General features: G+C 45.7%; 1 protein-coding gene across 1 annotated transcript in view; it reads right to left on the bottom strand.

The window, feature by feature from the left end:
* The window catches only part of LOC311038684 (histone-lysine N-methyltransferase 2C-like), a gene marked incomplete at its 5' end in the record, with an annotated part of 190,283 nt that overhangs the window by 130,904 nt on the left and 31,879 nt on the right, over positions 1 to 27,500 (bottom strand). Inside the window, 9 exon segments of the mRNA XM_084048252.1 lie at positions 1 to 74; positions 5,337 to 5,518; positions 8,877 to 8,981; positions 9,645 to 9,746; positions 11,486 to 11,602; positions 11,973 to 12,110; positions 17,209 to 17,310; positions 18,328 to 20,561; positions 22,800 to 27,500. The exon segment at positions 1 to 74 is cut by the window's left edge and continues 91 nt beyond it; the exon segment at positions 22,800 to 27,500 is cut by the window's right edge and continues 800 nt beyond it. Of these exon segments, the coding sequence (XP_083904378.1) occupies positions 1 to 74; positions 5,337 to 5,518; positions 8,877 to 8,981; positions 9,645 to 9,746; positions 11,486 to 11,602; positions 11,973 to 12,110; positions 17,209 to 17,310; positions 18,328 to 20,561; positions 22,800 to 27,500 (7,755 nt within the window).

Below are 27,500 nucleotides of genomic sequence, written 5' to 3'. Positions count from 1 at the left end.
ACAGTGTGTAGTTACACTGCCACTCTGACCGCACACCCGGTGTGTTGGACCCACACTGGACGCACCACACACACCTGGAACAACACACAGAGACACACACACATAAACAACAACGTAAACACATAGAGTACAGAAGTCCTGACGTCACTCGTTCATCCCCAGGTTCGTAAAGTCATGTTCCCACACATTTTTAACAATGGATTTTCAAAACTTTTCCATAACTTTTCTAAAGTATTTTACCCCATTTCCAGGACTATAAAAATCATACAGTGCAATAATGAGACTCTTAAACTGGTGCCTAAAATGACATATAAAAAATACGGTGAAGCAGCATTCTGCTTTTACGGACCAACAGTGTGGAATAAACTCCCATTACACCTAAAACAGGCAGCCTCTGTCGATAGCTTTAAAGCACAGCTCAAGACCTATTTCTTCACTCTTGCTTTTAGCTGACTCTTTGGTTGATTTTTAAGTCCTCACTGTATTGCCTATTTTAATGTTTTATGCTTTTATTTTATTTTATTTTTTGTTTGCTTTATTGTTAAATTGGTTGTAACTGTAACTGTATTATTGCTCTGTAAAGCACTTTGCGCTGCATTTCATGTCATGAAAGGTGCTATACAAATAAAGTTTATTATTATTATTATTATTAAACCAGTGTGCAATCAATGCCCCAAGACAGACTCGAGCGAACGTGTCACGTGACAAAAATAACAGATCTACAAGCTAACAACGTATCAAGTAGCACACTGCATGTTACCACGTTTTACCTGTCTTTCACCTAATGTTTGACAAAAACAATGTATTTCGTTGCTGTCAGGGAGAAACCTCTCATCTACAGTGTCACGCAAAAGCATCAAAAGTAGCAGATCTATTCGCGCCGCGTTTCGAGCTTGTAGATCTGCTACTTTTGCCATTTTTGAATTTGAATCCTGAAAACTAACAGTTTTGAACATTTTCCAAAACATTTGATTAATTCCAAACCTTTTCCAGGGCCTGGAAAACAGTTTTTCTAATTTCAAAATGTTTCCAGGAATGTCATGACCGTGGGAACCCTGTGTCTCTGTGGAGAATAACATTGTGTCATCATAGAATTGTCTCATATAAGAATCGTGGTCCAAAAATAAACAAACTGTTTACGGCATAATTGTCAGCGAGGAGGTTCTGTATCCTTTATGATTAGACCCTCCAGAAAAATGCGGGCAAAAATCCTTGATTATGCGGGCTAAAACTCTTGATTATGTGGGTTAAAACTCTTGATTATGCGGGCTAATACTCTTGATTATGCGGGCTAAAACTCTTGATTATGTGGGTTAAAACTCTTGATTATGCGGGCTAAAACTCTTGATTATGCGGGCTAAAACTCTTGATTATGCGGGCTAAAACTCTTGATTATGTGGGTTAAAACTCTTGATTATGCGGGCTAAAACTCTTGATTATGCGGGCTAAAACTCTTGATTATGCGGGCTAAAACTCTTGATTATGTGGGTTAAAACTCTTGATTATGCGGGCTAAAACTCTTGATTATGCGGGCTAATACTCTTGATTATGCGGGCTAAAACTCTTGATTATGTGGGCTAAAACTCTTGATTATGCGGGCTAAAACTCTTGATTATGCGGGCTAAAACTCTTGATTATGCAGGCTAAAACTCTTGATTATGCGGGGCTAAAACTCTTGATTATGCGGGGCTAAAACTCTTGATTATGCGGGCTAAAACTCTTGATCATGCGGGCTAAAACTCTTGATCATGCGGGCTAAAACTCTTGATCATGCGGGCTAAAACTCTTGATTATGCGGGCTAAAACTCTTGATCATGCGGGCTAAAACTCTTGATTATGCTGGGCTAAAACTCTTGATTATGCGGGCTAAAACTCTTGATTATGCGGGCTAAAACTCTTGATTATGCGGGCTAAAACTCTTGATTATGCGGGCTAAAACTCTTGATTATGCGGGCTAAAACTCTTGATTATGCGGGGCTAAAACTCTTGATTATGCGGGCTAAAACTCTTGATCATGCGGGCTAAAACTCTTGATTATGCGGGCTAAAACTCTTGATTATGCGGGCTAAAACTCTTGATCATGCGGGCTAAAACTCTTGACCATGCGGGCTAAAACTCTTGATTATGCGGGCTAAAACTCTTGATTATGCGGGCTAAAACTCTTGATTATGCGGGCTAAAACTCTTGATTATGCGGGCTATAACTCTTGATTATACGGGCTAAAACTCTTGATTATGCGGGCTAAAACTCTTGATTATGCGGGCTAAAACTCTTGATTATGCGGGCTAAAACTCTTGATTATGCGGGCTAAAATCCTTGATTCTGCGACGAAATACGCGGGGTTTTTTGCAATTTTATGCGGTGAAATTGCAGGAAGTTGCGAAATATGCGGCAATATGCGAAAAATGCGATACGCGAAAAGTTGCGAAAAATGCGACATATTTTAAAAGTTGCGAAATATGCGGATATATGCGATGCGAATCGCATATTATGCGATGCGATGCGCTTATTATGCGATGCGGCCTTTTTGAAAAAGCGTTACCCCCGCATAATTATGCGCCATTTTGCTGATTATACGGTAAATTCTGCGATCGCATAAACGCATTTTTCCGGAGGGTCCATATGATAGTCAGTCACTTATATTTGTGGCGAAAATGTAACTAATTCGGCGGAAGTAACATTATGGTTTTTCTCACCGTCAGTTGATGCTTCATATCCATAAGAGTCAAACCGCCGGGGGGGTCACTTGTTTATTTTAGGAACACAGTTCTTATTTGACGCGATATTAAACACGTCTATGGGGATTCAGAACGGGGGTGGAAAACCGCCAACCAGGTAGACAAACCAAGGATGTGTAAATTACGTCAGACTTCGGTGGTCTATTGGCCCTCATTTATCAACAAGGCCAAATAATGGGCGTACGGCGAGATCGCCGCAACTTTGGGCATTTATAAATCTATCCTGACATGGTCTTCGCTCGGATCTCACCACGTGTCACAGGCAGTTTGTAGACTTTGGCTGAACCCGTTTGTTCCATAGTGCAGTGGTTCTCAAACTTTTTCATGTCAAGGACCCCCCAAATTGACACTTATTAGCCCGCGGACCCCCCATTTCAAAAGATATGCCTCAGGGACCCCCGTAAGAGAAGATTTTTTTTACGGCTCTCTAGCAGTGATTCTCAACCATTTTAATGTCAAGGACCCCCCAGTTTGACATGCATTAGAGGCTACCGACCCCAATTTAATGGCATTTATACCTCTGGGACCCCAATTCATATTGTAAAATCAATGTTAATTTAACCAAATGGACCCGTTAGGGTCCATTTGGTTCCATTTGTACACTCTCAGAGTTACAGACCCATAAGGGTCCATTTGGTTCCTATCCATCATTTAGCTGGGGACCCCCTGGAACCCCCTCAAGTACCCCTGGGGGTCCCCGGACCCCACTTTGAGAACCAATGCCATAGTAGACCTGTTTGACAGGCATCTGGACACGTGTATGTATCCACTCCTAAATGTATATCTAACACACTAATAAATAATCCCTGTGAAAATAGAACATTTTATAAACACGTTTAAACAACGCAATGTCAATGCGACGCACGTTGTGAGCTTGTAGATCTGCTATTTTCAAACTATACGAGATCAGACATTTAACCCATTAAGACCTGGAACTGTGTCATTTTTAGATGTGAGCTAAAAAGCATTATTTTACACTTTTGGCTATTCAAAAATAGCAGATCTGCTATTTTTGAAAAATCGTGAAAATGTGTGCAAACTTTTGAATATATATATTTTTTAAAGCGAACATTTGTAACTCAAATCTTTGCTTCTGGGGGGGTCCCTGGAACAACATATTTTGATGGGGGTCCGCGGGCCAAATACATATCATTTTGGCATGAAATAGATTGAGCACCACTGATATAGAAACATAGGTTTTTCAGAAAACTGTTGAGATTTAGGAGACACGTAGAATCGGATTCAGGTCTCAATGGGTTAACCCACGGTCCAACACACACCAGCCTTCATCCACATTCAAGTTCTCTTTTTTTTTTCTTTTTTTTTCGTTTTTGCGTTTATTTGCGTTTTTTTGCGTTTTTCGAGTATTTTTGCGTTTTTCGCGTTTTTTGCGTTTTTCTTTCTTTTTTTGCGTTTTTTGCGGGTTTTTTTGCGTTTTTCGACTTTTTTTGCGTTTCTTTTTGCGTTTTTTGCTTTTTTTGCGTTTTTTGCGTTTTTTTGCTTTTTTCGCGTTTTTCGCGTTTTTCACGTTTTTCGCGGTTTTGAGCGAAAATTAAGCGGTTTTAGCGGCAAAAAGAATGTTCCGTCTGAGTCTCACTGGGAAATGGTAACAGTCTACATGAGACATGACGGCTTTATTGGACGCACACTAGTCTGGGAGGGTTAGCGTCGGAGCTTGGACAGCAGGGGCGCGGCCACTGCGTTGTGATTCAAATCAACAGCCAATGAAGAAAAGGGGGCGGGATCCACATGCAGTGGGTGTTGCATCTAAATAGGATCGACGGGAAGCAATTTCCCCTTGAGAAATTTCGGCCGCCATTGTTGTGCATGCTGTTTGCCTCTCGTCGGACTTTTTAGACGAGTTGCACAGCTCTCAGACCGGTAAGAGGCGTGTCCGCTCAGATTCAGAGCGTAAGGTACATCCCGCCCACAAATACCAGGGCTCTGGCCCAGAAGTTCCTCGCCAGAGCTGGCGAAAACTTCTGGGAACTCAGATTAGACGCACACTGCTCGGTATGGGTTAAATAAATGAACATACAAACGTACTCCATTCATGGCGATGTGATTGTCATTATTGTCTTTCCATGCTTTTGTTTGGTCGTATTCTGGTTCTTCATGTGGTAAAATCGGGGCGTTTCTTAATCAACATGCTATGTTGATTAATTGAATACATACATACATAGGACCACAGTGGAAACAAGTCCTTCTAGCCTTAATGTGTGACTGTACCTCGTTACATTTATGTTAACACATTGGCTGCCACAATTATTTATTTATTTTCTACAGTAAGACTGCCAGACTTTTTCAATGAAAAAATAAAAGTACTCAGGAGCCGAGATACAGAATTTTTAAGTTTTAAGTTAACAAGGAAGTGGATGGGAGTCTAAATCTTCAAAAAATCATATCTCCTTGGTCTTTGGGTCAAAAAAAAAAAAAAAAAATATATATATATATATATATATATATTTTGAAATTTTTCTTTTTTTGATAAGGTAATCAATCAAAAGGAGGCGGGTCTACAGCGGCAGAGACATTTTTAAAAGCCATTCATTGGACAAAGAGAGAAACAACAGGGATATGATTGACAGGCGAACCCACCATTTGCACTTCCAGGCTCCCTTGGGCACGGTGTGAAGGGGCGGGGCTAAGCAGTAGGTGTGGTAACTGATGTCACAGTCGTCACAGAGGAGGAGTCGGGCGGGGTCGCTGGCCTCGCCGCACGACTCGCACACCGTGCACTCCAGACAGCGCCACCCCATGGTCAGGATGACCCTGGTTATCTGTTCATTAGCATATAATTAACATAATTAACACACTGTGCACTCCAGACAGCGCCACCCCATGGTCAGGATGACCCTGGTTATCTGTTCATTAGCATAATGTCAAATAATTAACACTGTGTTCATTAGCATAATGTAACATCATTAACATAAATAATATAATTAACACTGTGTTCATTAGCATAATGTCACATAATTAACATAATTAACACTGTGTTCATTAGCATAATGTCACATAATTAACACTGTGTTCATTAGCATAATGTCACATAATTAACACTGTGTTCATTAGCATAATTAACATAATTAACATAATTAACACTGTGCACTCCACATCTTATCACTCAAACAGAGAGCGTCTCCTTTCAAACCCCAATGGTTCTAATCAGCCCCCCGCCCACAGGAGTGGCCCAATTCTCTCACAACTTGCTACAAAAATCCCTCATGAAAAACTATATAATCTCCTACCTTTCATTTTCAACCTTCACATGTGTCTCCTTCTCTAATAATCAAAAAGTGCTATATATTTCATCTCGCAATTTACTTCCGGATGGTTCGTTTTGGACTTTTTTTGCCACATCGGTCACGGGAAAGAAATAAGCGCTGCCGTGGTCTATGGAAACGAGCCCAAAAGTGCACCCAAATAAGCCCAAAATCGCTTATACAAACAGTCAGACCTGGCAACGCAGCCTACGCCAATCATGCGTGAGAGATCTACAAGCTATGGGGCAGAGACGCCACCGTATCTTAGCAACAACTACAGCGCTCACTCTCATTGGTCGTGTCACGCTAAGAGCAGTCTCCAGACAATGGCATCGCAGACAGCTTGCTGTTACTGCTGTAGCCATCACAGTTAGTCCCAGCGACGACGGACAGGGCGCTGTGATAGCTGCCATGTCGCGAACGCTAACGTGGTTGTCATGCCTGCAGCGCCAGCGGCTGTGCAATCACTTTGTCAACAATGCACGTTCGTGTGGTGAATGTCAATATTGCTGCTCAGTTAGTCCATTGTAGATGGTGTATGTTTGTGTGTGTCTTCTGGAGAACTATGTAGCTCCACAGCAACTACAGTAACTAACGTAATGGCAGGACCGCCCCCGTGCAAGATAATTTCGCTCCGATTACAGCAGTGCTTATCAACCCTTTCACGCCGCCCCCCCCCCCCCCCCCCCCCCAAATAAACGTACTTGATCTGGGGACCCCCCCATTCTGTTTGACTCCGTTCCACAAGTACATATTGTGAAAATAGCCGCTCTACAAGCTCAAAACGCCTCACGTTGAGAGGCTTTGTAAGCTTGTAGATCGGCTATTTTCTACATGACTGCCTCTTTCTTACATTCTTTGACAATGTGGCCCATGTTTTCATAGTACAGTTTGTTGACTACTTTTGTTGCAGAAATGCTCATTTCCTTTACTTTCCTTTTTTTATTGTCTCCGCCAGGCCGAAAGGCATGGCGCAAGACTATGTTTCATCCCCTGTCCGTCCGTCTGTGATAGCTTCTCTCACATCGTTGACTTGATCGCAGCAAAATAACAGCCCGATGAGTCAGTGAGAGCTGGATAAACGAGGTAAAATGTGTCAAAAGGAGTCTGTACGGCTGTCGATAAATGAACACATGACGTCGGTGGGAGAGGAGATTGTGTCTTTTGGACAAACAGCAGCATCGTGCTGATGTTTGTTGTGTGAAGCAGCTTAATGTCAGAGTGTTTGTGTTGGAGCGCCTCAGTGCGGCTGCAGAGTTCATGTGCAACCTCTTCCAGAGAGAGACAGACACTAGAAACTCTGCTGGGGAAAAAAAACACTGCTGGGCATTGACTTTCATATGGACATTGATCTACACACTGCAGGTATATCTGCTACACACACAACATCAAACTACACACTGCAGGTATGATGCAGCGTTTGCATTACAGCCAGCATGCCAGCGTAGTTCCCATATGGTTTCAAGGTGGGCTAAACCATATGGACCCCATGTCAGCAATGTCAGCGGCATCCACTTCAGTCCCAACTGCGATGCCCATGCAGGCTAAAGGAGCTTCTACCTGGCCCTTAGGTGGGCCCCAACTACCCATGTTTATGTGGGACCAAGGCGGGTCCTACCTGGGTTTGCCCATGCAGGCTTTAACTGGGTTCTACCTGGGCCCTAGGTGTACCCTAACCAACCACAGTGCAGTGCCCATCGCTCCAATTGTTGTGACGTCAGGGCTCTCAATACTGCACATTGGTGGAGGAGGAGGGGCCGCAGGGCGACCGCACACATCGCTGAACCAATGGTAGCCCACGGATGTTTCCTCTGGGGATTTACAATCTGCCCCTCTATGCCACATATCATCCGCACTACAGGGTCTTCACTGACCGAGCCACGGCCCCACTGACCCTCATGACGCTACGCCACTTATATGAGTTGCCAAGTGGCCGCGGGCGCTACGTGGGCGTGGCCGCGGGCTAGACGCGAGCCCCCGCGTAGCGGGGGCGAGCTTCTAGTTAACACAATAAGGATGGTAACATTGTGTATATGGGTGTGTATGTGGTTGTGTAACAGTGTGTAGTTACCTTAACATTGACACAGTAAGGATGGTAACATTGTCCACACAGTGTGTATATGTGTATGTGGGTGTGTATGTGGTTGTGTAGCAGTGTGTAGTTACCTTAACATTAACACAGTAAGGATGGTAACATTGTCCACACTGTGTGTATATGTTTCCCGCCTATTCAAAGAAGTTTTCCCGCCTATTCAAAGGCGTTTTCCCGCCCATTCCCGCCTATTCAAAGGCGTTTTCCCGCCCATTCCCGCCTATTCAAAGGCGTTTTCCCGCCTATTCCCGCCTATTCAAAGGCGTTTTCCCGCCTATTCAAAGGCGTTTTCCCGCCTATTCAAAGGCGTTTTCCCGCCTATTCCCGCCTATTCAAATATTCCCGCCTATTCAAAGGCGTTTTCCCGCCTATTCCCGCCTATTCAAAGGCGTTTTCCCGCCTATTCAAAGGCGTTTTCCCGCCTATTCAAAGGCGTTTTCCCGCCTATTCCCGCCTATTCAAAGGCGTTTTCCCGCCTATTCCCGCCTATTCAAAGGCGTTTTCCTGCCTATTCCCGCCTATTCAAAGGCGTTTTCCCGCCTATTCAAAGGCGTTTTCCCGCCTATTCAAAGGCTAAAATAGCAAAAATAGCCGATCTACAAGCTCAAAACGCGTCGCGCTGCGACGCGTTTTGAGCTTGTAGATCGGCTATTTTTGCTATTTTCCTGGCCATAGGTCCAGTAGAATAAACACAGTACAGACACACAGACTGACCCATAGAACCAGTAGAATAAACACAGTACTAAAAGGTGTGTATGTGGTTGTGTAGCAGTGTGTAGTTACCTTAACATTGACACAGTAAGGATGGTAACATTGTCCACACTGGGAACAGGACAACAGTCGTCCCTCGGCTCCCCGACCGAAACTCCCACACACCACACACATGTCCTGTATGCAAATATATGTTAATTAACCTCATTAAATGTTACACTCTCACACGCGTCATGTATGCAAATATATGTTAATTAACCTCATTAAATGTTACACTCCCACACACATCATGTATGCAAATATATGTTAATTAACCTCATTAAATATGTTACACTCCCACACACCACACACGTCATGTATGCAAATATATGTTAATTAACCTCATTAAATATGTTACACTCCCACACACATGTCGTGTATGCAAATATGTGTTAATTAACCTCATTAAATGTTACACTCTCACACACGTCATGTATGCAAATATATGTTAATTAACCTCATTAAATAGGTTAAACTCCCACACACATGTCCTGTATGCAAATATATGTTAATTAACCTCATTAAATATGTTACACTCCCACACACATGTCCTGTATGCAAATATGTGTTAATTAACCTCATTAAATATGTTACACTCCCACACACATGTCCTGTATGCAAATATATGTTAATTAACCTCATTAAATATGTTAACACATAAGCTTAAATGCAGCGATAGTGGAAAACGTCACGTCCGGTTTATGACGTATTTGACTGTTTGAGCCTGGTTGGGGGAGGGGTCAGATGTAGTGAACAGACAGACAGACAGACAGACAGACAGGCAGGCAGACAGACAGGTACCTGTCTCAGGGTGTAGTGGTCAGATGTAGTGAACAGTACTACGGTGTTGTGCATCGAGTTCTCCTCTTCATCCTTAGACTGCATGCACTGCTCTATGCTGGCCTGTAGGGGGAGAGAGAGAGAGAGAGAGAGAGAGAGAGACAGTGTTCTATAGACACACTGAACCAAATGAACCCAAAATAAACAAAACGTCCCTGAGCAAGACTCTTAACCCCTAATTGCTCACAGGTTCTCATTGGAAACGAGACCGCAGGGACTTTCATGAACGACCTGTTAAAAGGAATTATCCTTTATCCTTAACACATTGACTGCCTGAATTATTTTCACTGCCTATTGTTATTCCTGCCAGAGATTTTTCAATTAAACCATATGAACCCACTGTCTCTATAGATACAATATTAAACCATATGAACCCACTGCTCTATGAGATACAATATTAAACCATATGAACCTACTGTCTCTATATATACAATATTAAACCATATGAACCCACTGTCTCTATAGATACAATATTAAACCATATGAACCCACTGTCTCTATAGATACAATATTAAACCATATGAACCCACTGTCTCTATAGATACAATATTAAACCATATGAACCCACTGTCTCTATAGATACAATATTAAACCATATGAACCCACTGTCTCTATAGATACAATATTAAACCATATGAACCCACTGTCTCTATAGATACACTCCAAAAAACGCGAAATTTTCGCCCAAAACCGCAAAAAGAATGTTCACACGCGCGCATGCTGAATTCGGGCGCGCGCGCCCAAATTCAGCATGCGCGCGTGTGAACATTCTTTTTGCGGCTAAAATGGCTTAATTTTCGCCCAAAACCGCGAAAAACGTGAAAAACGCAAAAAACGAAAAACGCAAAAAACGCAAAAAACGTAAAAAACACAAAAAAAAAGCGAAAAACGCAAAAAAACGTAAAAAAAACGCGAAAAACGCAAAAAAAAGGAAAAAAACACAAAAAACGCGAAAAACGCGAAAAACACAAAAAAAAGCAAAACACGCAAATAAAACGCAAATAAAGAAAAAATGCCCAAAACCGCAAAAAGAATGTTCACACGCGCGCATGCTGAATTCGGGCGCGCGTGTGAACATTCTTTTTGCGGCTAAAATCGCTTAATTTTCGCCCAAAACCGCGAAAAACGTGAAAAACGCGAAAAACGCAAAAAAAAAAAAAAAACGCAAAAAACGTAAAAAACAAAAAAAAAAGCGAAAAACGCGAAAAACACAAAAAACGCAAAAAAAACGCAAATAAAAAAAATGCAAAAAAAAGCAAAAAACTCGAAAAACGCGAAAGACGCAAAAAACGCAAAAAAAACGCAAATGACGCAAAAAAAACGCAAAAAAACGCGAAAATAGTATTATGTATTACTGTCTCTATAGATACAATATGAAACCATATGAACCCACTGTCTCTATAGATACAATATTAAACCATATGAACCCACTGCTCACTAGATACAATGTTAAACCAAATGAACCAAATGTTAAACCAAATTAACCCATTTGTACACTCTCAGAGTTACAGAACCAGAAAGGTTCCTATCCATCAATTAACTGGGGACCCCCTGGAACCGCCTCAAGTACCCCTGGGGGTCCCCGTACCCCACTTTGAGAACCAATGCAGTAAACATCCTAAACATTCTTCCTCTATACTGAGAGAAAAACATCTGAATGTTTGATGGGATGCATTTCAACACGTGAGGACCACACGTCCTAGACTCTTCTCTCTTGTGAGAATGAGTGTGCGTGTGTGTGTGTGCGTGCGTGTGTGTGTCCGTGTGTCCGTGTGTGTGTGTGTGTGTGTGTGTTTTCTTACTCCTGGCGACAGACTCATGCTGTCCTGCATCTTCGGTCGGCTCCGCCCCCTGCCTCCACGGCCACCAATCCCTGCTCCTCGGCCCCGCCTTCTTCCTGGAAACCCCGACCCTCTGCCCTATAGGAGGAGAGCACAGCAGTGATGTCATCAGTGTGTGCTACATCTCATCTAATTTCCCCCCCACACACGCACACACACACACATGTTTAAACGTGAATGTAAAAACGTAAAAAAAAAAGGAAAAAAAAAAAAAAAGGAAAAAAAATCGTTTAAAAAAAAAGGAAAAAATATCGTTTAAAAAAAAATGTAAAAAAAAAAAAACGTAAAAAAAAAAAATTAAAAAAAAAAAAGTAAAAAAAAACGTTAAAAAATGTTTAAAAAAACATACACACACACACACACACAGGTTCTAAACCTCTGGTCTGAGGACCAGCAGAGGGTCCACATGGAGCCAGCATTATTATACGGTGCGTTTTGATTGGTTTACCACTCTAGGGCTCCAGAGGGGTGTGGTTTCCGCTGGGCGGGGCTTAGGGCTTAGGTCACTCCCCCCTCCCTCCCCCGTGGAATCCTGGGAAGACAAAGGAGGGGGGCTGAGCGCCCTGCGTCTCCTCCACCAAGAGCCCTGATGAGGAGATGAGGAGGAGACAAGGAGGGAGGAGACAAGGACGTAGGAGACAAGGAGGGAGGACACAAGGAGGTAGGACACAAGGAGGGAGGACACAAGGACACAAGGAGGGAGGACACAAGGACACAAGGAGGTAGGACACAAGGACACAAGGAGGGAGGACACAAGGACACAAGGAGGTAGGACACAAGGACACAAGGAGGTAGGACACAAGGACACAAGGAGGGAGGACACAAGGACACAAGGAGGTAGGACACAAGGACACAAGGAGGGAGGACACAAGGACACAAGGAGGTAGGACACAAGGACACAAGGAGGTAGGACACAAGGACACAAGGAGGTAGGACACAAGGACACAAGGAGGTAGGACACAAGGACACAAGGAGGTAGGACACAAGGAGGTAGGACACAAGGACACAAGGAGGTAGGACACAAGGACACAAGGAGGTAGGACACAAGGACACAAGGAGGTAGGACACAAGGACACAAGGAGGTAGGACACAAGGAGGTAGGACACAAGGAGGTAGGACACAAGGACACAAGGAGGTAGGACACAAGGAGGTAGGACACAAGGACACAAGGAGGGAGGACACAAGGACACAAGGAGGTAGGACACAAGGACACAAGGAGGGAGGACACAAGGACACAAGGAGGGAGGACACAAGGACACAAGGAGGTAGGACACAAGGAGGTAGGAGTGGAGACAAGATGAGGGAGGAGGAAACAAGGAGGTGAAATGAGGAAACAAGGAGATGGGGTGGGGAAACAAAAACATGGAGGAAAATAAATGTCAGATAATGTTCAAAATGAAAATAAAACATTTGAATTATGATAATGATTCAAATAAAACCTTATGAAATGATGATAATGATTTATATAATATGATAAAACTATGTTTAAATACAATGATAAAAGCATTTAGAGAGAGTGTGTGGGTGAAGAAGAGTGTGTGGACCACCCACCAAGTTTAGAGCCTTTCACACACACACACACACAGCCTACTGCCCCAGCTGTGGGATGGCCCTGCAGCTATGGGATGAATGGCTCCCGGGGTTGCCAGATCATGTGCGCATATCCCCCCCCTCCCCACGGGTATGGACTAGTGTTAAAATAGAGAGCTTGTAGATCGTCTATTTTCACTGAGCAACATGACATGCCTGAACCCTAACCCTAACCCTAACCCTATGGGCAGCCTGTAGACTGAACACCAAAACGCTCGTCCAAAAACACTGTCGCCCCCGCGGCAAATCCGGCGGTATTCCTAAACGTAACCTCAGTAAACGATGCCTAAACCTACCTTAGTAAAACGCTGCCAAAACCTAACCTTATTCCCTAAACTTAACATCAGTAAACTATGCCTAACCCTAAACGTGTTTCTAACCTTATCCTCAGTAAAACAAATACGAGAACCAATGGGGCCATGAGTTTTGGTGCGACTCTTCCGTTTGCCTATCAACGCGAGTCGCCACGCGCAGTAGCAGTGCACCGCTGAAGAAAGTGTTTTCGTTTGGTGGAGCCGGGCCGGCACAAACAAAGAAAACATGTCCGTAATTTGGAGATATTTTACAATTGAGAGGGTGAAAATTTTGCGTTTTTTTCCGGTTTAGGACGAAACATTCGCGTTTTTTTGCGGTTTTGGGCGAAAAATTCACGTTTTTTTTTTTTGGTTTTGGGCGAAAATTTTACGTTTTTTGCGGTTTTGGGCGAAAATTTTGCGTTTTTTGCGGTTTTGGGTGTCCATGGGTGCGTTTGAACATTCTTTATGCCGCTAAAACCGCGAAATTTTTGCCCAAAACCGCAAAAAATTGCAGCACAGCAAAGTGCAACGACGTGAAGCCAACGTTCCGAGGGGTTGGAGAAAGTGTTTCATCGTATATTCTGTTCCAGTATAGGCGTTGTATCAGCGAGCTGTTCCACCTTGTCTGAACGTCTTGCTGAAGACGTTTTGTGTCCTGCCCTAGCTCTGTTTGAATGTCTTCAAAGCGGGACTGACTGTGCAAACTTGAGAAAATTAATCACTATTCTCCTTGTGTTAGCGAGGGCATCATGTACAGTACACTGCACTGGGAGAGAATCCCCTCGTGAACAACTAGCTGCAGTGTGTGTGCCAAACGATGGATGCCGGCATCCATCCATCGCCCTTTTTCATGTTACTTGCTTCGTCTCTCAAAACCACATGTACTTTAGCCCATTGGTTCTCAAAGTGGGGTCCGGGGACCCCCAGGGGTCCTTGAGGGAGTTCCAGGGGGTCCCCAGCGAAATGATAGATTAGGCACCAAATGGACCCTTGTGGGTCTGTAACTCTGAGAGTGTACAAATGGAACCAAATGGACCCTTATGGGTCTGTATGGTTCCATTTGTACACTCTCAGAGTTACATTGACATAGATTTTACATTATAAATTGCGGTCCAAGTGATAGAAATGCCATTAAATGGGGGTCCGTAGCCTCTAATGCATGTCAAACTGGGGGGTCCTGTGAAATTAAAATGGTTGAGAATCACTGCTAGAGCCGTAAAAAAAATCTTCTCTTATGGGGGGTCCCTGGCATATCTTTTGAAATGGGGGTCCGTGGGCTAATAAGTGTCAATTTGGGGGTCCTTGACATGAAAAAGTTTGAGAACCACTGCTTTAGCCAGCGGAATCTTCCAGTTACCCAGCATCTCCTTCATTGTGGGTTTAATCAAATCGCTGGTGTGTGAGCCCCTGGGCCTGCACTCTATCTGATAGAGTGCAGGCCCAGGGGCTCACACACCAGCGATTTGATTCTATCACCTGCAGCACAGTGCTATTAACTCATTCCCTGCCTAGAACGACAAAAACGACTTCTGTCCATAAGCCATGCCTGCCAAGAACGACTAAAACGACTTTTAAAAAAAAATTAAAAAATAAAAATACATATTTTTTTTACATTTTTTTCTTTTTTTTTACATTTTTTTTTTTTTTGGACCCAAAGACCAAGGAGATATGATTTTTCGAAGATATAGACTCCCATCCACTTCCTTGTTAACTTCAAACTTAAAAATTCTGTATCTCGGCTCCTGAGTACTTTTTTTTTTTTCAATGAAAAATCTTGGCAGTGTTCAAACGTGGCCAGAAATAATTCTGGCAGTTAATGGGTTAAAAGCATAATTGGGCTAACGTCAGAGGACCAGATGTCATGTCAATAGTGAAACTACACAATGAGAGACGTGGTCTCCTTGCTTACAGTGGTTGCTGCTGCATTAAAACAGACCTACGGTATTTTATTTATTGTGTTTAATACAATTTTAAGAAGCAGCTATGTATGCACATTGTTTTCATTTAGTATTTGTAGGTATTTTCTTTAGGTGATAAGATCATAGTCTATTTGTTTTTCTACCGTTATTGCACTTTAAAAATATTCTGTAAAACAAATGAAGGAGTTGCCAGTTAAGTATTTGCACTTTGCACAGCCAGACACTTGTTCATTTGTTAAAACAAGGTTAAAACAAGTCACTGATGTGGTTTCCTTGTTGCCACTTTTTTTTGTATCTGCCAGTTGTATGCATTTGCACTGTAAGGCACTTGATTGATAGTTTTGTATTTAAAGCATAGGCCTAAAGTATTTAAAGTAATACTAGGTAACGTTTTCAGTCAAACTAAAGTTAAATTGTATATCTTTTGTGAGTGGCAAATGTTTCACAACACCCACTCCATGAATTTCACCCCCGAAAGCCTTTTATTTATATGTTTTCTATTGAACGCCGTCGAGCATGACTTTCCCTCGAAAATGACGTAATCTGGCCGGAAAATGGAAGCGGAAATGCACCGGGTTCCTGTTTGGCCAGGAACTACCGCGCCGGTTTCCTGTTTGGCCAGGAACTACTGCACCGGTTTCCTGTTTGGCCAGGAACTACCGCGCTAATAACAAAAGGAAACTCACGCTGATTTTAAGAGATTGTATGATTTGAAGATCGAAAAACAACAGGTAAAGAAAACACAGCTCACGGTAACTAATGCTCCACAGGCTAAGAGAAACGATCCACAGATAGTATAAAACAATTAAAAGAACGCTTTTTGAAACACTTCCGTCTTCCGGTGAAAACGAATGGAATTCTGGGTAACGCAGTAATAAAGAAACGGCCTGCAGTGACGGTAATGACCAGCAGAGGCTGCTAAAAGTCGTTTTTTGGAAATTTGCACAGAACAACTTTAAAAGAGTTGCCAATGCCATTGCATTTTTGCACTCAGTTGCACTGACTGCACTCTGTTATTTGAACTGAAGCCTATCATACAATTAATAAATGGCTTTAATTGAAAGATAATGCATTTGTATTATATTTAGTATTTACTGTAAGTATATCAGATATCGGCAAAGTTATCGGATATCGGAATATATCCGAATTAAAATATCGGAATCGGATCGAAATTGAAAAAAACGGTTTGTATTCTAACCCTAAGGGATCCTAATGGTGACTGAGAACTTTAATCCTTGTAGAGCAGGGTTCCCCAATTAGTTTTCCCCAAGGGCCAAATCCTGTCTGGGGTGCCAAGATGAGGGCCGGTGCGCGCGTGTGGGATTTTTTTTTTGTTGCGTTTTTTGGGCGGGTTTTGAGCGAAAAATTTCGCGGGTTTTGGGTGTCTTTTGATTTCTGTTTTTGTCAACTTTATTTCGATTTTTTTTTTTCACCCTCTAATCTAGCTAATTTGACGGTTATTTTAGGCCTGGGGTTCTTGTGTGTTGTAATTTTTACAGACAATTTGTAAGTGTGTGTGAATTTGATTTTTTTATTTTTTTTTTAAAACAAAAAAAAAAAAACCTTTTTTTCCCAAAAAAAAACCTTTTTTTTCCAAAAAAAGATATTTTTTTTCCAAAAAAAGATATTTTTTTTCCAAAAAAAGATATTTTTTTTCCAAAAAAAATATATTTTTTTTCCAAAAAAATATCTTTTTTTTTCAAAAAAATATCTTTTTTTTTCAAAAAAATATCTTTTTTTTCCAAAAAAAATATCTGGCAAAATTATGCCAGGAGTCGTCGCGGGCCGCAAATGGCCCGCGGGCCGCCTATTGGGGAACGCTGTTGTAGAGCGTACAGTAGAGAGCGTACAGTAGAGAGTACAGTAGAGAGCAGGGTACCTGTTTGACGGGCGGGCGGCCGGGGGAAAACTTCCTCTTGGAGATCGCTGGTTTTCCCATTCCCATCTTTGGAGTCAAAGAGATGATGGTAGTGGGAGGAGCCTAAACACACACGCACACACACACACACACACACGCACGCACGCACGCACGCACGCACGCACGCACGCACACACACACACACACACACACTCACACACACACACACACACACACACACACACACACACACACACACACACACACACGGGAGTATAGTCAGTTTTTTTTTTACCAGCTTGTCAATCATGCTGGTCTATATATATATAAATATATATATATACTTGTTCATGACTCTCTCCCCATTGGCTGTCCTTTAAGCCAATGGGGAGAGTCCACAGTGCCTTCTGAACGGGCGTACGGTCACAGACTTCAGTCGCTAGCGCTAACTGACAGTTAGCGCCATAGACTGTAAAAAAGAATGGACAAAGCCACTCCCCTGCTTTCTACAGAACAAAAATGAAGCCGATAGTTCAGGAACGTGCATTCCTCCATCGTTAATATATATACAGTTGGCCACGCCGGAACTCAAACGCTATTGGTTGAGACCAGACACGTGACCAGCGAACCGGAAAACAACCCCCAAAAATGCTATTGGTTGTGTAGGTTATCAATCAAATCATCCCGCCCCTCCTGGAGCATAGCCTACTTTATCGTCAATTTTAGAATAAATGGGACCATAATTTAGCAAAACGCATATCCTGATGATTGAAAGGAGACTTTAAACTAGCGACTGGAAGCATATAGAATTTATGACAATTTGTATTACGGTAAGAAAATCTAGTCTAAAGTTTGTCAAAAACCCATTCACTTGCGTTAAAATAAATTCTTTCTGACACTTCAGGTCGGCGCAAGGTAAAACAGCGCCTCACTCTGGCCATTCATAAGCTTCCGTGTCGGCCTCATCGTAAATATCCAAGCCAAGTCCCCTTGATCTGAACGGGCGTATGGTCACAGACTTCAGTCGCTAGCGCTAACTGACAGTTAGCGCTAGCGACTGAATTCTGTTGGTCTGTACCTGACCAACTGGCACAGACACCATTTATTTAAAGGGTTAAACATATGAAGGTTAAAGGTTACCTTGGGGGGAGGTGGTGGTGTAGAGGGAGAGGAGGGGGGCTGGGGGTCGTCGCGGGCGGGGGAGGTCTCGGGCGACGCCTCGGCGGAGAAGGGAGAGCCGCGGAGGCGGACGAACGACGACGAAAGGTCCGCCTCCTGGGGCCGGGGCCCGGCAGCGGGCAGGGGAGGGGCCGCTCTTAAGCTCCGCCCTCTGCTGCGGAGGGGAGGCGGGCTCGAGGCGGCGGCGGCCATGAGCTCCATCACCTCCTTGTCCAACAGCCTGACGACTCCTCCCCTCCTGTTCTCCGACTCCTCCTCTTCCTCCCTCTCTGCCTCCTCCCTCTGCTCCCTCTCCTCCTCCGTCTCCTTCCACTCGTCTTCCTCTCTTTCTGACTCCTCTTCCTCTCTTTCTTGCTCTTCCTCTCTTTCGTCTTCTTCTTCTCTTTCGTCTTCTTCTAATCGTTTTTTTTCGTCTTCTTCTAATCTTCTTCTAATTCCTGTTTCTAATGGTTTTTCTGTTTCAAGTCCTTCGTCCTCGTTCCGCTTCATTACGTCTAGTAGTTCTTCTTCTTCTTCTTCTTCCTCTGATCTTCTCTTTTCCCTTTCTTCCTCCTTTTCCACTGGTCCTACTCGTAGTGCTCTTAGTCTGTGACTTTCTGCGTGGTTTTCAGTTTCTTCTCTTAGTTCCTCCGTTTCTAAACGTCGTTTCTCCGTTTCTAACGGTTTGTCTTCTTCCTGCTTTAGTTCTACTCTTAGTTTTTCACCTTCTAAATGTTCTTCAGGTTCTTCTAAAGGTTCTCCAGGTTCTTCAGGTTGTTCTAAAGCTTCTTCGTCTTCTTCCTCGTTCTCGTCGTCCTCCTTTTCCACTGGTTCTACTCTTAGTTCTCTTAGTCTTTGACTCTCTGTGTGGTTTTCTGTTTCTTCTCTTAGTTTCTCCGTTTCTGAACGTCGTTTCTCTGTTTCTAACGGTTTGTCTTCTTCCTGCTTTAGTTCTTCACCTTCTAAAGGTTCTGCGTTTTCTTCCTCGTTCCCTAAAGGTTCTGCGTCTTCTTCCTCGTTCCCTAAAGGTTCTTCTGAAGGTCCTTCTAAAGGTTCTTTGTCTTCTTCCTGGTTCTCGCCGGCGGACGCCGCGGGGGGCGATCGCTCTCCTGCCGAGGTTTCAGGAAGCGATACTTCCTCCACAGGCACGCTGGTCTCCGATTGGTCGGTGTGTTCGGTAGCCGTCGTCGTCGTCGTGGCGACGACAGGGGCGGGTTCTACTCGTAGTTCTCTTAGTCTTTCCGTTTCTTCTCTTAGTTTCTCTGTTTCTAACGGTTTGTCTTCTTCCTGCTTTATTTCTTCACCTTCTAAAGGTTCTGCGTCTTCTTCCTCGTTCCCTAAAGGTTCTTCAGGTTCTTCTAAAGCTTCTTCTAAACGTTCTTCTAAAGCTTCTTCGTCTTCTTCCTCCTTGTCCACTGGTTCTACTCGTAGTTCTCTTAGTCTTTGACTCTCTGTGTGGTTTTCTGTTTCTTCTCTTAGTTTCTGTACACCTGCCACCTCAGTATCTGTTTCTGAACGTTGTTTTTCCGTTTCTAATGGTTTGTCTTCTTCCTGCTTTAGCTTTTCACCTTCTAAAGGTTCTGCGTCTTCTTCCTCGTTCCCTAAAGGTTCTTCAGGTTCTTCAGGTTCTTCTAAAGCTTCTGCGTCTTCTTCCTCCTCGTTCGTTTCGGTAGTGACACTACTGCCGGCGGGCGGTCGCTCTCCTGGCGAGGTTTCAGGAAGCGACAGTGACTTCAGAGGCTCCGCCTCCCCTTCTTCCTCTACAGGCACGCCGGTCGGTGTCTCCGATTGGTCGGTGCGTTCGGTAGCCGCCGCCGTCGTCGTCAGGGCGACGACGACGACAGGGGCGGGTTCATCGGCCGAGACGGTCTCCGATTGGCTGTCGGCGGTGGCGAGGTCGTGGTGACCTGCGGCGGTCTCTTCCGGCGGCCACGCCTCCTTCCCCGCTGATCCCCCATTGGTCGATTCTACTAGCTGGGGGAGGCGGGGGAGCTCCGCTCTGAGTGGTGGAGGGGAGGGAGGGAGGGGAGAGCGGGAGGTAGCCAATAGAGAACCAGCTCTAGTTGCACCTCTCTCCTCTTGTCTTTCTGGCTCCTCCTCTCTCTCTAGCCCCTCCTCTCGTCTCTGTAGCTCCTCCCCCTCAGAGATCTGTTCTTCTTCTCCCGTTGTTTTCACGGCGTCTTCCTCTCTCTGCTGCTCCTCTTCCTCGCTCACGTCTGGACGAGCGAGCCAATCAGAGAGAGAGAAAACATCCTTCAATTAATAAATGAAATAAAGGACCCGCGACTTTCACTGTTAAGCATAAAGCTGTCATTTAATCAAATGTAACCATTTAAACCAGTGGTTTTCAACCAGTGGTCCGGGGACCACCAGGGGTCCTTGAGGGGGTTCCAGGGGGTCCCCAGCCAAATTAATAATTAGGAACCAAATTGACGCTTATATAACGTCAACTCTGAGAGTTAGGGATGTGCCGATATATCGTCCCGCGATATATCGCGATACGTTTTCGCGACGATATGTATCGTTTTGGGGGAAAACAAATATCGTTTTGAAAAAAAAACATTTTTTTTTTTTTTTTTTTTTTACACCAATCAAAATAATCAGGCATGCAAACAGCCCCGAGGTGAAAAGGGTGACAACATGTTTTTTTTTTCCAGGTCAGGTGTCACACTATTGCCCTATTTGGATTCAAAACGGCTGAAAAGCTACAAGTTTGCATGTCTGAATAATGCAAAAACAGAATTATTTGTTTGCATTTTCTTTTTTTCTCCCCCATATATTTTCATAATAAAAAAAGTGCGTATCGTATCGTATCGAAATCGTATCGAAGTTGTGAGCCAAATATCGTATCGTATCGTTTCGTGAAATTAGTGTATCGGCACACCCCTACTGAGAGTGTACAAATGGAACCTGGTTCCATTTGTACACTCTCAGAGTTAAATGAACACTAAGGATGGTACTACTGTGTAGATTGGGACCCCGAAGGAATCAAAATGGTTGAGTCCCTGGCATATCTTTTCAAATGGGGGTCCCTGGGCTAATATGTGTCAATTTGGGGGGTCCTTGACGCGAAAAAAAGGTTGAAAACCACTGATTTAAACCACTACAACACCCCCTGGTTTCCATTATGTGTCTATAACCATATAGTTATACACCAAACACATCTACATAATGCCTCTGATTCTTTCTATGTACAACTTTACACCGTAGGCATTTAGCAGACGCTCTTAACACTTCGTCTGCCAGAGTTATTTCAGATTTTTTGCTGTTGTCTGCCAGAGATTTTTCATTGAAATTTAAAAAGTACTCAGGAGCCGAGATACATCATTTTTAGGTGTTTAAGTTAAAAAGGAAGTGGATGGGAGTCTTTTCCTTCGAAAAATCATATCTCCTTGGTCTTTGGGTCAAATTGAAAAAGAAAAATTTATATATATATATATTTTTTTTTCCAATATTTTTTCAGTTTTTTCAATAGAATGCGTTAATGCGTGATTGGCGGCCAAGTGCGCTATTTAATAGATCGCATTTATGCGTGATTGAAAGGAATTGAGTTAATCCAGAGTGATTTACAGTTAACTCACTGAGTGCCATTAATGTGTTTCACTTGTTTTTACCGCTATGGCGCCGCCTGGGTGCCATTAACGTGTTTCACGTTTTTTTTTTTTTGAAAAACATGTTCAGAACCCAAGATATCATCATCTGAAGATGTGCAGCTCCATCCACTCCTTGTTTAACTTAGAACTGAAAAAGGCTGTATCTCGCTTCCTAAGCACTTTTTGTTTTCTGTGAAAAAAACTATTTTTTTCAGAATCAATTCTCACATTTGTCAATTTAACCCATTGATACCTGGAACGCATCTGTGTCACTTTAGATCTCTTTGGGCTATTCAAAAATAGCAGATCTACAAGCTCGTAGCGTGGCACCGAGTGCCGCGCTACGAGCTTGTAGATCTGCTATTTTTGAAAAATCGTGAAAATATTTTTTTTATATTTTCTTCCGAAAAATTGTTAGGATTTAGATTTTTTTTTTAGATGCGGTCTTAACTCATTCAATGCCATGCTCATTTTTGGAATTTTGGCTCTGAGTGCCACAATTCAAAATTCATTGTCAAAAAAAAGTGCTTAGCTAGTGAGATACAGCCTTTTTAAGTTATAGGTTAAACAAGGAGTGGATGGAGCAGCAAATCTTCAAATCATCATATCTTGGGTTCTGAACATGTTTTTCCCCAACAAAAAAACAAAACAAAAAAAACTTTTATTTTGAAATTATATTTTTTTTTTGATTTTTTTTTTATGACGGATTGTGGCACTCAATGAGTTAATGTGTTAACCTTTGCATAAGATGGCATGGTTGTCAAGGCTAGGGCAAGGCGGAGTCTGAAGAGGTGAGTCTTCAGAGTACACACAAAACATAACACACACACACACACAAACACGTGTGTAAAGGTTACTCACCGTCATCAGACAGAGCGTGTTGCTGTTCACACAGAGGGGAGGAGCTACAGACGGCGCTAACAGGACTAGCGCCCGGGCTGACATCCGGACTGGCGCCGAAGGAGCTACTAGCTCGATTAGCGGCGTGACAAGGACTCATCTGAGGAGGAGAGCTACCTTGACTCGAGGTGATGAGGTGTGTTGTGGTGACGACGCTGTGGCTACCGCTAACCGTAGCGTAGCCGCTAGCCGTGGCACCGCCGCTGTCCTGAGTGGGGGGGCTACCGTGCGCGGCGTGAGGACGTCGTACGCGGCTAGCATCGGCGGCAGGGCTACGTGGCGGCTCTGTCTGAACGGAGTGTGAAGTGGCAGTAGTGGTGCTGTCCTGGATTTCTTTTGGGCTAGCCGGTGTTTCGCTGTGGTCTGCTGGGCTAACATCTGTTGGGCTAGCACCGGGTGGGCTAGTAGCCGTTGGGCTATCGCCGGGTGGGCTAACATCTGTTGGGCTAGCGCCAGGCAAGCTAGCATCTGTTGGGTTAGCATCTGTTGGACTAGCATCAGTCGAAGGAACGCTCGCCTCAACCTGAACACGACCGACCGGGAGAGAGCTCTGTAGCAGCTCTGTGGCGCTAACCTCGGTTTCCACGTTTTCTTCTTCTGAGCTAGCGACGATGCGGCTAGCTTGTGTGTGATTAAGGCTGTGTGTGAAGCTAGCGTGAGCTGGGCTACGAGTGCAGGGACTACCGGGGCTTTCGCTGGCCTGAGCTACTGGACTACTACTGTGAGCAGGGCTGGCCTCACAGACCTCAACGACGCGAAACGGGCTAGCAGCAGCAGCGCCCGTTAGGCTAGCGAGTGAGAGGTGTCCGGGCGCTGAGCTGGGGCGAACGGGGCTACTGACTACCGAGTGACCTGGAGTTTGGTCGTCTGCGCTACGCGGGGAGGACAGGACGACGGGACTGGCCCAGTCCCTGGCTGCTGGACGGGAAATGACACCAGAGGTGGCCAGGTGTTGCGTGAGGCCCGGACAGGTGTGGATGACACTGACTTCAATAGCACTACGGTGAACGGGACTGGAGGAGCCAACCGGTGGAGAGGAGGCGGGGCTACCGCCGTGTGATGAAGAGCTACAGCCAGCGTCGACGCTTGGGGAGCTACGATGAACGGGACCGCTTTGTGTCCGACTGGCATGAGGACTAGCATGAGGACTAGCATGAGGACTAGCATGAGGAGAACATGAACCGATGTGTGAATGAGGGGAACATGAACCGATGTGTGAATGAGGGGAACATGAACCGATGTGTGAATGAGGGGAACATGAACCGATGTGTGAATGAGGGGAACATGAACCGATGTGTGAATGAGGGGAACATGAACCGATGTGTGAATGAGGGGAACATGAACCGATGTGTGAATGAGGGGAACAGGAACCGCTGTGTGAGTGTTTAGGGCTAGTAGCCGTCAACGCGCTACGGCTAGCCTGAGTATGAACAGGACTTAGGCCAGTCACTGGGCTGGTACATACTGGACTAACTGGACTATCATGAACCGGACTAACCGGACCAGTATGAACCGGACTAGTATGTGAGAGACTAGCTTGCGTCCGATCAGCATCGCCAGCAGCACTGCCGACGACATCTATCTCCATCTCCTCGTCCTGAGGCAAAACAGAACGGATTGGGCCGGCCCGTAGCGTGGAGGAGCTAGCTTGTAGTAGCGTGGAGGAGCTAGCTTGTAGCGTCGAGGAGCTAGCTTGTAGCGTGGAGGAGCTAGCTTGTAGTAACGTGGAGGAGCTAGCCTGTGGCGTGGAGGAGCTAGCCTGTGGCGTGGAGGAGCTAGCCTGTAGCGTGGAGGAGCTAGCTTGTAGCGTCGAGGAGCTAGCGTGTAGCGTGGAGGAGCTAGCGTGTAGTAGCGTGGAGGAGCTAGCCTGTAGCGTGGAGGAGCTAGCGTGTAGCGTGGAGGAGCTAGCCTGTAGCGTGGAGGAGCTAGCTTGTAGCGTGGAGGAGCTAGCCTGTGGCGTGGAGGAGCTAGCTTGTAGCGTGGAGGAGCTGGGCTGTAGAACTAAGGAGCCGGGCTGTAGCGTGGAGGACAGACTGCACATAGGGGAGGGGCTAGTATGTACCGGGCTCATCTCCACTGCACAGGAGGGGCTAGTAGCTGGCGTGGCGTCAACAGCAGGTTGGATATGTCTGGGCACGTTAGCGTTAGCATCGACGGCTTCTAAGCAGCCAGAAGGGCTCCTAGCGGGAGAGGAGGTCGTCTGAACGGGGCTCGTCGTTGGGGCATCCGCGTCCGTTAGCGGTTGGCTAGCTGAGCTAGCTGGTTCCACTGAGGCGCTAATAAGGCGTTCGAGGATTCCTGGTACGGATGTGTTGTGTGTGGACGGAGCAGGACCTTCCAGAGGCCACTGCCCAGGATGGCCGGATGCAGGACTGAGCCGAACGGTAGGGCTACTTGGCTGTGATGTAAGACTGGCTGAACGAATGGGAAGCGTGAGGCTGAGCCGTGTGGGCCTGTTGTTGTCCCCGGTAGGGCTAACGGGCTGTGATGAACCGCCACGAACGGGACTGACAGGACGCTGACACGCTGGACTGCAGGGAGCAGAACGCCACCGACCTGAAACAAGACGAATGTTGCTGGAGCTAGCATGAACTGGACTAGCATGAATGGAGCTAGCATGAACTGGACTAGCATGACCGGAGCTAGCATGAACTGGACTAGCGTGACCGGAGCTAGCATGAACTGGACTAGATTGACTGGAGCTAGCATGAACTGGAGTAGCATCACCGGAGCTAACATGAATTAGGCTAGCATGACTGGAGCTAGCATGAACTGGACTAGCGTGACCGGAGCTAGCATGAACTGGACTAGATTGACTGGAGCTAGCATGAACTGGAGTAGCATCACCGGAGCTAGCATGAATTGGGCTAGCATGACTGGAGCTAGCATGAACTGGACTAGCGTGACCGGAGCTAGCATGAACTGGACTAGCGTTGCTGGAGCTAACATGAACTGGGCTAGCATGACCGGAGCTAGCATGACTGGAGCTAGCATGAACTGGACTAGCGTTGCTGGAGCTAGCATGAACTGGGCTAGCATGACCGGAGCTAGCATGAACTGGACTAGCATGACTGGAGCTAGCATGAACTGGACTAGCGTGACTGGAGCTAGCATGAACTGGACTAGCATGACCGGAGCTAGCATGACTGGAGCTAGCATGACTGCGGCTAACATGAATTGGGCTAGCATGACCTGAACTTGCGTGTGAATGACTAGCATTAGCAGAGCTAGCGCGAGCCGGACTAGAGTTACCAGTGAAGACATGGGAACTGGAGGCAGGACTAGCATGTGCCGTGACATCTGCTGTCTCATCGGTAAGCCTACAGTAGGCTGGTGGTGAAAGGCCTGTCGTCTCATCGCTAGGCCTACGGTAGGCTGGTGGTGAAAGGCCTGTCGTCTCATCGCTAGGCCTACGGTAGGCCGGTGAAAGGCCTGTCGTCTCGTCGGTAGGCCTACAGTAGGCCGGTGAAAGGCGTTCCTGGCACAGTGTCGACGTATCCCGCGGCGTCTCCCCACGCATCAAAGGGCCAGGAGATACTGAGGTGGCAGGTGTACGGCTACTGGGAGACGTGGTAGACCTACTAGGAGAGTCGGTAGGCTTTAGCTGCTCCGCAGGGCTACTGGGAGACGTGGTAGGCCTACTAGGAGAGGTGGCGGGAGGCTTGGTAGGCTTTAGCTGCTTTGTAGGGCTACTGGGAGACGTGGTAGGCCTACCAGGAGACGTGGCGGGAGGATGGGTAGGCTTTAGCTGCTCTGTAGGGCTACTGTCCGTCTGTACGCCGGTCTGTTCCAGTGTAGCTTCTGTGTCCCGGGTAGGACTGTGTTCAGTAGGACTGCGTTCAGGCTGGGTAGGACTGTGTCCAGGTTGGGTAGGACTGTGTTCAGGTTGGGTAGGACTGTGTTCAGTAGGACTGCGTTCAGGCTGGGTAGGACTGTGTTCAGGTTGGGTAGGACTGTGTTCAGGTTGGGTAGGACTGTGTTCAGGTTGGGTAGGACTGTGTTCAGGTTGGGAAGGACTGCGTTCACGGGCTTCAGGACTCAGCGGAGGAGAGACGACCGGCGTCGTAGGCCTACACGACGTGGAAGAAGACTGCCGAATCCGCGTAGTAGGACTAAGCCGGCTCGGCCCGGGGGTTAGGGCGGGGCCGAAACCCTGGGCCTCTTCTGTAGGCCTTCGAGGAGGGGGGTCGAGGTCACTTTCACGCGTAGGGCTACCTGAGGGAGGGGGGTGGGGGTCGGCGTCATGTGTAGGGCTACCTGAGGAAGGGTCAATGTCATGTGTAGGGCTACCTGAGGGAGGGGGGTGGTGAGAACGCGTAGTAGGGCTACGGACGACACGGGTCGTCTGTGGATCGGTAAAGCTATGGACCTCGTCCGTGGGGCCGCTCGTAGGCTCTTCCCGTACGAACGGGCGAGTAGGACTGTCGTAGGCCCGTCTGACGCGACAAGTGTCCGGTTCACGCGTGTCTTCTTCACACGTGTCTTGTTCACGCGCGTCCGGTTCACACGTGTCTCGGGTAGGACTGCGTGACGAGCAGCTCTGATGTGACGACGCGGGGCTGTGTGGGGGGGACAGTGTAGGACTAATAACGCGCCGTGTCACCGCTAACGTAGGGCTACGCGGCGTAGGGCTGTGAGGAGATGATGTAGGACTACGATGGC

The sequence above is a fragment of the Gymnoscopelus microlampas genome (assembly GCF_963454915.1).
Source record: "Gymnoscopelus microlampas genome assembly, chromosome: 22".
Classification (NCBI taxonomy): Eukaryota; Metazoa; Chordata; class Actinopteri; order Myctophiformes; family Myctophidae; genus Gymnoscopelus; species Gymnoscopelus microlampas.
Note: the sequence above shows the minus strand (reverse complement) of the source record. Positions and strands in the feature narration are given on the sequence as shown.